Source organism: Solea senegalensis, linkage group LG15 (genome assembly GCF_019176455.1).
Source record: "Solea senegalensis isolate Sse05_10M linkage group LG15, IFAPA_SoseM_1, whole genome shotgun sequence".
Taxonomy (NCBI): domain Eukaryota; kingdom Metazoa; phylum Chordata; class Actinopteri; order Pleuronectiformes; family Soleidae; genus Solea; species Solea senegalensis.
Window position 1 is genome coordinate 20,962,103 of NC_058035.1, and position 10,588 is coordinate 20,972,690.

At 41.5% G+C, this 10,588-nt stretch overlaps 2 protein-coding genes across 3 annotated transcripts; both read left to right on the forward strand.

Moving 5' to 3' along the window:
* The first annotated feature begins 432 nt into the window (after window positions 1–432).
* LOC122781843 (GTPase IMAP family member 6-like) lies at window positions 433–4,369 on the forward strand. 2 transcript variants are annotated; one of them, XM_044045907.1, is made up of 2 exons: window positions 433–556; window positions 3,353–4,369. In XM_044045907.1, exons 1-2 carry the CDS (start codon window positions 538–540, stop codon window positions 4,018–4,020), a joined length of 687 nt encoding a protein of 228 aa, XP_043901842.1. In that variant the 5' UTR covers window positions 433–537; the 3' UTR covers window positions 4,021–4,369. The 2 variants fall into 2 exon arrangements, with proteins under 2 accessions (XP_043901842.1, XP_043901841.1); XM_044045906.1 differs by lacking the exon at window positions 3,353–4,369 and adding an exon at window positions 2,218–3,222 and having other exon boundaries at window positions 434–556.
* Window positions 4,032–5,573, forward strand: LOC122782115 (GTPase IMAP family member 6-like). Its single transcript, XM_044046326.1, has 3 exons — window positions 4,032–4,056; window positions 4,891–5,458; window positions 5,549–5,573. Exons 1-3 carry the CDS (start codon window positions 4,032–4,034, stop codon window positions 5,571–5,573), a joined length of 618 nt encoding a protein of 205 aa, XP_043902261.1.
* The last annotated feature ends 5,015 nt before the right edge of the window (window positions 5,574–10,588 follow it).

The following is a 10,588-nucleotide window of genomic DNA, read 5'->3' on the forward strand; positions in this document are numbered from 1 at the left end:
GTTTTGGTTGCTGTAAACAAAGGAGTGAGTGAAGAGGAGACATCTAGAACATACGCACACAACATATAGAAGATCATTGGGAGTCTGGATACTGATGGTGGTGCAGAGCCACAAGGAGGTGCATCAGGGTCTGGATCTGCACCACTGTAAAATATAACCTCTTCCATGATAGGGCAATAAAAACATGTAGTAACATTTGGAAATTATCTAGATGCTAAATCTAGTACTGTGTCAAGCGGAGTCTGTGCTCCGGTCTTGCAGAGAGTACTGAGCGATTCCGTGAACAAATCTTTTTAATGAACTGATTCAAATGATTCAGTTCACCCTAAAAGAACTGCTGATGATGAGGAGTTACTATGAAGTAATGGAAAATGACGTGACTGATACCAAACTGAGTAGACTCCAGGGGAGCAGAGTAGTGCGATGGGATAAAGAGATCCAGTTTTTTTTTTTAAAGACAAGTGAAAGTAAAAAGTCTCAGAGTCAGGATCAGGATCAGGACCGGAGAAGACGCAGTGTCCCCTGGAAGAGACAAGCATGGATTATCAAAGACTCGGTGAGAACGTTGACTATGTTAATAATCTGTGCAGATTATATTCATAACTGTAATAATCATTTCACATTCTGTTTATAACATTTGGAATTGTTTCATGTTAGTCTTTATTCTTTACTTGACTGACTTGACTTTACTGACTTTGAAGAATGTTACAGGAAATACAAAGTTGACGTATGTTGACTTATAACTTTGATTTTCTTTGTTTTAAATGTGCGACACTCTGCTGAGTCAAAGTGAAACTTACAGCCACCTCATGACGTCACCGAGTCCTCTGTGGCCAAATTCCACAGCTAAACAACACAGAGCAGTGATGCTGAGCGGCCTGTAGGGGGCCTCCCAGTCTAAGTGTTGCTGAGATTGATTTAACCTCTCAATGACGTGTTAAATAACATTCTCTGTCAAACTGACGAGGTATTAATTCAGAAAAAGATGAAATAAATGTGAAGATGATCAGTGACTAACTTTCATTTCATGTGTTGAATGTCCTAACACATACAGAGGCTTTTATTTTGAAAAGTGTAGATCTTGCATGTCCATAGTCTGGCCTGGGCACCAATTGAGGCCCTCGGTCAGATTTTTCAGGGGCCACAGCTTGGGTTTTATAATGTATTATTTATGGCCAGGGAGGGACCTCGATCACGTGTTCACCTCCTGTTCTTATTATGTTATGATATCTGACTCCAGAGTCCAGATGTGCAAGAAATGCACAATTGGTTACATTTCCATTTAAATATTATCATTGTGACAAGGAAAATAAAATTTCCCTGACAGTGCATTTTAATGTAAATTTTACTGTTGGTCTAAAGAAGGGGTGTCCAAACTTTTTTTTAACAAGGGCCATATTTTGATAATAAGAACATTTACATACAAATGCACTGTTTTATAGACAACTTAATTGTTAGAATTATAATTTTTAAATGGAAATGTTACCAAATCCAAAACCAAAGACTTTTATTTTGGTAAAAAATAATTTGTTTTGCATGATTTATTATTTTTTTTCAGAAATGAATAGAAACAGACTTTTATTTAGAAAACTGCAGGGCCATGTTTTAGCATGATTTACAGAAAACAGACTTTTATTTTGAAAACTGCAGGGCACACCCATGATCAATTTTGAGTTGACAATTAACCTTTGTATGTTTTTGGCCTGAACCCGGAGAACCCGGAGAACTCGGAGAAACCCAAGCACAAACACCATGACGAAAGCCCCTTTTGTTTGTATGACAAAGCCGGGTATTTTGCTGCAAGGCAACAGTGCTAGCCACTCATTCGCCATGTGGCCCTTAAAAGCACATTTGTTGATACATTTTCAGTTGTCTGGATCCTTGGTCTGATTAGCTGTAGGTCCGTGCAATTGCGAGGCATTTTGACCCATGTCTGTTGGTCACGCCTCTTGAAAGTGGGAGGTGCCTATGCCCCTTGAAGACTGCATCTCAGTCTGACATTAGCCAGACTACGGCACCACTTGCACAGATACTTAACGATACTTTGGCACTGACCACTGAGGGACTCAAACATTATTTGGATATCTGACTGGGGAACTGGCAGGAGTACCTCCAGACAATGTCCAAAGTTCAGAGCAGGTCTGCAAGCAGTTTTAGAGTGATCATGTCATTTGACTTTGTCTTTTACAACATTAGTATTGTCCTTTTCTCTGACAGACACGGAAGACAATGAACTCAGGATTGCACTGGTTGGAAAAACTGGAGTTGGGAAGAGTGCAGCAGGGAACACCATCTTAGGAAAACCAGTTTTCCAATCCAGGCCATCTTTCTCCTCTGTGACTCAGAAGTGTAAGAAGAAATCAGGAGAGATTGCTGGTTTAACTCTGACTGTTATTGATACTCCAGGTCTGTATGATACCAACAAAAAAAAAGAAGAGGTGGTGAAAGAGATCGGTAAAAGTATCTCATTCTGTGCTCCTGGTCCTCATGTGTTCCTGGTTGTAATCCAAGCGACCAGATTCACAAAAGAAGAGGAAGAAACTGTGCACATCCTTCAGAAGATGTTTGGTGAAAAGGCCAAACTGTACATGATGGCACTGATCACCCATGTGGACCAAGTGAAGGACGGTGGATTTTCCATGGCTGATTTAATCAACGAGAGCAAACCTCTCAGGGAGTTCATCCAACAGTGTAAGGGAGGATACCATGAGTTTAACAACAAAGACAACAGTCTGTATCAGGTCAGTGAACTGGTGAGGAAGATTAACGCCATGGTTCGCAACAATGGAGGAAACTTCTACTCCAGTGAGATGTTTGAAGAGGCTGAGAAGGCCATAAGAGAAGAAACGGAACGTTTGATGAGAATTGAAAACATGACTCGCAGGCAAGCAAGAGCCACAGCAGAGGAGGACAATCCCTTCATCTGGAAGCTGGTGAAGGCCTTTTCTGCTGGACTTATTGCTGGAGCTGCAACTGGAGCTGTTGTTGGAGCCGGAACTGGAGCTGCTGTTGGAGGAGTGGGAGCTGCACCGGGAGCTATGATTGGCGCTGCAGTAGGAGCTATAGGTGGACTTGTGATAGTCACCAAGGACAAATGTGTCATTCAGTAAATCAGGGCAGGGAATTGGAATTGTCATGGTAACAGTGCCAGTCATTATCTCTCATTAATGAGTCACCAATTAACAACATGTTTCTTAATAAAAACATTTTTCCAGATGAAAATCTGAATCTGGTCCATCATTTATTGAAAACATTATAAACTGCTCTCTGTTTAACATTGCTGTGTGCTGACCCCTGGTGGTTGGAGGGTGTCTCACAGGGTTGCAGCTCTAACAGGCTGTGTTGTTTCCAGGGTCCAACCTCAGCACCGACCTGCGGGTGGTGCTGGTGGGTCAGGAGAGAGTCGGCAAGAGTTCAACCGGAAACACCATCCTGGGCAGTAAAGTGTTTGAGAACCGCTTCACCACCAGACCTCTGACGATCCACAGTGAGAAGAGTGAGGCCAATATCATGGGTTGCCGAGTGACGGTGGTGGACACCCCAGGTCTCTTTAGCTCTCAGCTGTCTGAAGAGGACTTGAAGACTGAGCTGGAGAAAGCGCTGACGCTCAGTAGCCCTGGTCCTCACGCCTTCCTCCTCACCATCCAGCTGGGGAGGTTCACTGAGCAGGAGCAGCAGGGGCTTCAGAGGCTGCAGAAGATACTGGGTCCTGGTGTCTCCAAACACATCGTGCTGCTGTTCACCTACGGGGACCGGCTGGAAGACATGGACATCTCGGAGTTTGTAAGAGAGGACCAGAACCTGTGTAAGCTGCTCGACAAGTGCAGTGGCCAGTACCAAGTGTTCAACAACAAGGAGGTGGACAACAGGGATCAGGTCACAGAGCTGCTGAAGAAAGTAGAGGAGGTCTCCCAGAGGGGGTGCTGTTTTTACCAGAAGACGTCTCATTTTGATTTGTTTAACAAATTTGTTGCTGGGTGTGGTGGCACATATGACTTCATAACTACATGGATTGAGTGAAACAAAGCTGGATGAGGAGGAGCCAAGGCCTTACTGGTCTTCTACTGGACTTTAACTGCTTCTACTGGACTTAATCTGCTTCTACTGGACTTAATCTGCTTCTACTGGACTTAAACTGCGTCTACTGGACTTAAACGGCTTCTACTGGACTAAAACTGCTTCTACTGGACTTGAACTGCTTCTTCTGGACTTGAACTGCCTCTGCCGCTTGTACTTGTCCAGATACATAAAGTCAAAGTTCCTAATTGATCATCGATTGAGTTATTGATCCACAAACTATAGGTTTTACTGTGTTTGTCTCATAAACAGCTGATTACCTAAGGATCAATAAAGTCCATTTTTGTCTTTATGTTGTCTATGTGTATGTTTGTGTGTGTGTGTGTGTGTGTGTGTGTGTGCTTGTGTGTGCATGCGTGCGTGTCTGTGTGCGTGCATGCATTTGTTGAGTTTGTCTCGGGAGTGACTGAGAGATGTTTTAATATGAACAGAGGAGACTTTTATTGTGAAAACTCTGGGATTGTGTCTTAGCATGATTCGCTGAAACAGACTTTTATTTTGAAAACTGCAGGGCTGTGTTTTATCTTGATTCAGAGAATCAGACTTTATTTTGAAAATTGCAGGGCACACCAACAATCAATTAGAGTCGACAATTAACCTTTGAGTGTTTTTGGCCTGTGGGAAGAAACCAGAAAACCGTGAGAACCAGGAGATCCCGGTAGAACACAAAAAAAAATTCTGGATGAAAATCTGGTCCATCATTTAATGAAAACATTATAAACTGCTCGCTGTTTAACGTTGCTGTGTGCTGACCCCTGGTGGTTGGAGGGTGTCTCACAGGGTTGCAGCTCTAACAGGCTGTGTTGTTTCCAGGGTCCAACCTCAGCACCGACCTGCGGGTGGTGCTGGTGGGTCAGGAGAGAGTCGGCAAGAGTTCAACCGGAAACACCATCCTGGGCAGTAAAGTGTTTGAGAACCGCTTCACCACCAGACCTCTGACGATCCACAGTGAGAAGAGCGAGGCCAATATCATGGGTCGCCGAGTGACGGTGGTGGACACCCCAGGTCTCTTTAGCTCTCAGCTGTCTAAACACGACTTGAAGACGGAGCTGGAGAAAGCGCTGACGCTCAGTAGCCCTGGTCCTCACGCCTTCCTCCTCACCATCCAGCTGGGGAGGTTCACTGAGCAGGAGCAGCAGGGGCTGCAGAGGCTGCAGAAGATACTGGGTCCTGGTGTCTCCAAACACATTGTGCTGCTGTTCACCTACGGGGACCGGCTGGAAGACATGGACATCTCGGAGTTTGTAAGAGAGGACCAGAACCTGTGTAAGCTGCTCGACAAGTGCAGTGGCCAGTACCAAGTGTTCAACAACAGGGAGGTGGACAACAGGGATCAGGTCACAGAGCTGCTGAAGAAAGTAGAGGAGGTCTCCCAGAGGGGGTGCTGTTTTTACCAGAAGACGTCTCGTTTTGATTTGATTAACAAATTTGTTGCCTGTTGTGGCTGTTGTGCCTGTTGTGGCTGTTGAAGACCCATCGCCAGACCTCAGTCTTAAGGGGGGCATATGAAATGCATGGGGGGCACACATATTAGCCTACAGTAAGTATTTTAACAAATCCTATAATCTAATTGCACAGCATGTAATCATCACGTTAAACATAACCAACAGCAATATGACCAGGTATAGCCTACAACCAGTGCTTAATTTGTGAATCATAAGGTGCTGGAACGCAAAGTATAGACGGGCACAGGTCCAGGAACGCATACAGAAAATGGTGCTGAACAACAGCATGTAAATGCCCACTTACAATGCTGACTTACAAGCCTCAATATCAAATAATATCCATGGTATAAATGTTATGACAATACATTACAATAATTAAAAGCCCACATCACCACAGGATTTACCATAGGTGTCAAATACGCTGGGGACACTGTCCCCAGCACTATTTATGATCAACAATTTTGTTCCAACCACTAAAATGTTTATCAATTTATCATTAACACTCGAACTACCGGAGATTATGTACCTACTAGAAATACCATAGTTAATAATTAATTAATAATGATACCATAATTAATTTGCTTATAATTTCAATAATCAAAGTGCAAATAAATAGATGTGTAATGTAAATACAGGTGATAGTAAATATAAGGAAGCAAAATGTGATGTGGATTCAAAATTTCAAGTTGAACTGCTTCTACTGGACTTTGGCTGTTTCTACTGGACTTGAACTGCCTCTGTTGCTTGTACTGTCAAACTTCCTAATCGATCATCTATTTAGTTATTGATCCACAAACTATATAGGTTTTACTGTGTATGTGTCATGAACAACTGATTACCTGAGGATCAATAAAGTCCATCTTTGTCTTCACGTTGTCTGTGTGTGTGTGTGTTTACTTGGACCTGATAATGAGTTTCCTCTGTGGAGCGAGCAGCAAACTGTCACACAGCTCCTCTCTCTCTCTCTCTCTCTCTCTCTCTCTCTCTCTCTCTCTCTCCGTGTCGCTCAGAGAAAACACATCGATGTTCATCTCATAACAAATGACGATTCATCTTCATCTCATTACATTACATTACATTATATTTAAAAATCCACCACACACACACACACCAACTCAGATGAAAACAGTGATCATGTGTAAGCTCCAGTCAGTGCTCCTCTCCTCAATACTATACTTGGTTACCATGGAAACACACTTGCAGCGCTTAAGTCGTGAGGCCAGACAGCTGAGGTGCCACGTCTGGTAAACAATCCCACGCACTGAACTGAATATGTTGGATACACGTCAGAGTTTGTCAAATCATGTGGACGTTGGACAAAGGTGTCAAAAAAGGTAAGAGGACCAGAGCCGGAACTGAGTCAGCCGCTGGGCCAACTATAAACTTTTCTCAAGTGGAAGACTAGGAGAACGCTTACATGGCCAACCCTTTATTTTTACCCAACCGCTATCAACTGAGAGGAAACAAGATATACAGAGACACCATTATATATCCATAATTATTGGTCCAATTCATGGTATATAGTACTGGAATAACTCCACACATATTTTCTGTTCCCTGCATGTGTAGAGATTTCAGAGCAGTCATTTCATGTATATTATCATAATTATCCTCAAAGAAACTTGTCTGAGACTCTATTTATAAGAAAGGTCTAATGATCTTCATTGTCTTCACTGTCTCTACTGTGGAGGCTTATGGTTAACACCAGCCCCCAATGCGACAAATGTAAAAGGAAAAGCAGCGGAGTTGGGTGTATATCGGTGTGATGCTGTAATATGTAAAATACTGCCCTGTTTGTACAGAATCAGTGCACAAAACCCTTGTTTAGCAGAGAAATCAGGTGTCATTCATGGGCAGACGTGCATCGTGGTTTTATTGATTTTTCTTTTTATTAGCCTGCCGTTCATTTTATGTTTTATTTAATATTTCATAGAATTGAGACCGATTTCAACATAGAAGAGGAGAGTATTCTCTGACTGCTTGGTGTTGTACAATTCTACAGACACAATTATGCTGCATTTTAAGTTTCTTTTACATGCTGAACATGCAAATATTATTATTATTATTTTTTTTTAAATGCTGTGCATTTAGGCACACAAAGTTCTTTGGAAAGTCTTGAAAAACATGTTTTTTTCCCTCATCCTCTTCATAATAACACACCTAAATGACCTCATTATACCACCACAAATATTGTGACATGTGGTCTGCTGCTTGGCAGACATCTTGCTAGGTTTCACACCACTGCCAAATAAATATCCAATTGTCATTATTTTGATTAGGACTCGCGATATCAGAGGGAATGGTAATTTTTTACATAATTATTCTCATTTTCATTTGACAAACATATTTATAAATGATAACTTTGCTATTAGTGCAAATCTGTGAGGTACAAAGATGTGTATAGGTCACAACAGTAATTATCCTAAAATTATTTTTTGACACACATTTTCTCTTTAACATTTTTTTTATGTTTCTGTTACTATGACAGACATGTTGATACGATATGTATGAGATGATACGCACACACAAAAAGAAGAAGCATTCATTGTTTGGTACTGGGAGAAACTGGCTTCAACAGATTCCAGGAAAAGCATCTGAGGTCTCTGTCCAGAAAAGCACAGAAAAGATACTGTGCAGAACCCTCAAGCTCACAGACCTCTAGTAGAGGACCTGAGCTTGTATTATAAAAATATGGATGGACAGCTGTGTGAGCCAGAATGAACCCATTAGAGAACAAGCACAAGCCTGAAAACCTGGCATTTTGTCAGACAATGAAATGCTTTTGAAATATGAAAAAATTTTACGTTCCTATTTGAAGAGTGGCAGGGTCTGACAATGAACCGTCACTTTGCTCTTCTCTGACCAGTATCTGTAATATTGGCGAGAAGGACATTTTATCTGGTCGGTAGATAATGTAGATATTGATTTTGTGACCAGAGTAATTTTCAACCAAAATATTGCATCACAAACTGCCACAGATGGGAGAAAGTCACACATATGCAAGTCACAAGTCTTAACCCTCCAGTCTCATGCAAGTCGCGTCCCTGCTTTCAATCAAGCAAGTTACAAGTCAAGTCGCATGATTATAGAAGATGATTTCCCACATATTATACATTTTAAAAAGACAGTCATTTTGAACTGCTAGTTTTATTTTGTATTTTGTTAATATATAAAAAAGAAATAACCAACATCAATAAAATGAAAAAAAAGTAAACCTACATGGTCTAAAATATAAAGAATACTGACACAAGGGCCTATATTAAAACATGCAAATTAATTTCAAATATTAGGCTATAAAACTAGATCAGAAAATTTTAAACTTAAAACTTTAAAAATATGAAGTGAGAATGAGAAACAAGTCTTCATTTGACAAGCCTATCATCTGATTTAGCCTTATCAGCTCCACAAGGTCCTCTCTTTATTTCTGATTATAGCGCTGTTGAGAATAACTTTTGCTCGGTGACATTCTCACACACCGCACACAGGAAGTGATTTGACAAAAACACAAAGAAGCACCCCTGAAAAGAAGTGAATGCTACAGCTCAAAAAAATCTGGCCGTTCAGCTGTTTGATGGGATAAGAGCTTCTTGTGCGTCTTTTACACATAACTCCTCCCGCCATATTTTAGATCAGTGACTGTGTCAGACAGTCATAATTTTTTAAATTTAGTGATTCTAATGATTTAATACACCACACTAGTTTGTGTGATTGTGTCGTGTATAAAACGGCAGTTTTGCGCAGCCGCGCTATGGCGACTCCACCCACGTTGAGGAGGTGGTAAAACAACATGCCTGGTAGTGTTGCTTGACAGAACCCCTATTCAGATGAAGGACACAGCATTCAAGTAACGTTCATTGTTTCTATTGTTTCTGTTCATGAAGACTAAACAGAGGTGGGATAATACCCAAGAGTTACAAAAAAGAGTCAGGAAACTCTCTTCTGACTGTCTAATTTTCCTAGTTTCTTTAGTTAACTCTTCTGAAGGCAGAGTTGTGCGTTTGCTTTGTGGCTTAGTATCTTACAGATGATGCAAAATATAGTAACACGGTTCTGCTGCGAGACAGCGCTCTTGTCAACGTGTTCATTGTTGATCATGTATACATCACATAATGTAGCCTGTCGTGTGTGGAGGCATCGTTCATCACACAAGACGAGATATAACAGATTGGTGAAAAAAATTCTGCCACAACTCAACATTGTGCCTTTACTTAATATGCAGACCCAGATAATGAGAAAATATTAATGAGTCTCTGTTCAGCAGCAGCCTGGTGCAGCTCATAGACCATAGAGAAGAAAGACAGATCTTGAGAGACGGTGAGTTAATGAGATGAAATAAGCATGTGTGTTTGCACGTGTCTGGATGTGCTTGCGATTGTGAGAACGATGAGGAGATAAAACGGTGAGTGAGGAATGAGGTGGTGGTGGGGGGGGGTGTTAATTGAGTATGATCACACCCTCAACATATTCCTTCATGTGAAACAGGCAGAATCAGCCTCACTGTTGCCCACACATGCACGAACACTTCATCAGAGCCAAAGCTTTGAGTTTGCACTGTTTCACCAACCATATTCCATATCTTGCTCTTCTTCATAAGGTAGGTGGGGCTGACAATAGAACTAGACCTCATGAGCCTGAAATACCACAATGATGTAATCTTTTATGGTTCACCATTGCAACAGAGAATTTGTGTTGTTAGTGTTGCTTTTTGCATGTATTTTTGAGCAAACAATCAAACTTAACAGCCTTTTATGAAGTTAACTTTGCCCAATGCCTGATAAAAAGAGAGAGATGAGCTTGCAGCTACAGTATCGCTGGAAACAGTTCTTGAAGTAAACGGTGAAAATCCCCAGGTTGTGTCCGACTCCGGATGGCGTTGTGAAACCACACACAAAGGTGGTTTCTTGTGAGTGCAACAATGTGTCTAATATTAGCCACGGTTGATGGTTAAAACAAAAGAAATGCATGTTACTTCTGTCTCCTCTCAAAATAAGCCGTTTTGTGTGAACGCAGCATAACAAGGTGAATGGCAAAATCTAAATGCAGTAGCTGGTGACCAGAGAGGCAGT

Bases quoted from the DNA above. Each gene is read 5' to 3' on its own strand.
- LOC122782115 (XM_044046326.1), top strand. From the start codon at position 4,032: ATGAGGAGGAGCCAAGGCCTTACTG. The intron at 4,057-4,890 runs GTCTTCTACTGG...TGTTGTTTCCAG, and splicing joins GAGGAGCCAAGGCCTTACTG to GGTCCAACCTCAGCACCGAC. The intron at 5,459-5,548 runs GTGCTGTTTTTA...TGGCTGTTGAAG, and splicing joins GAGGAGGTCTCCCAGAGGGG to ACCCATCGCCAGACCTCAGT.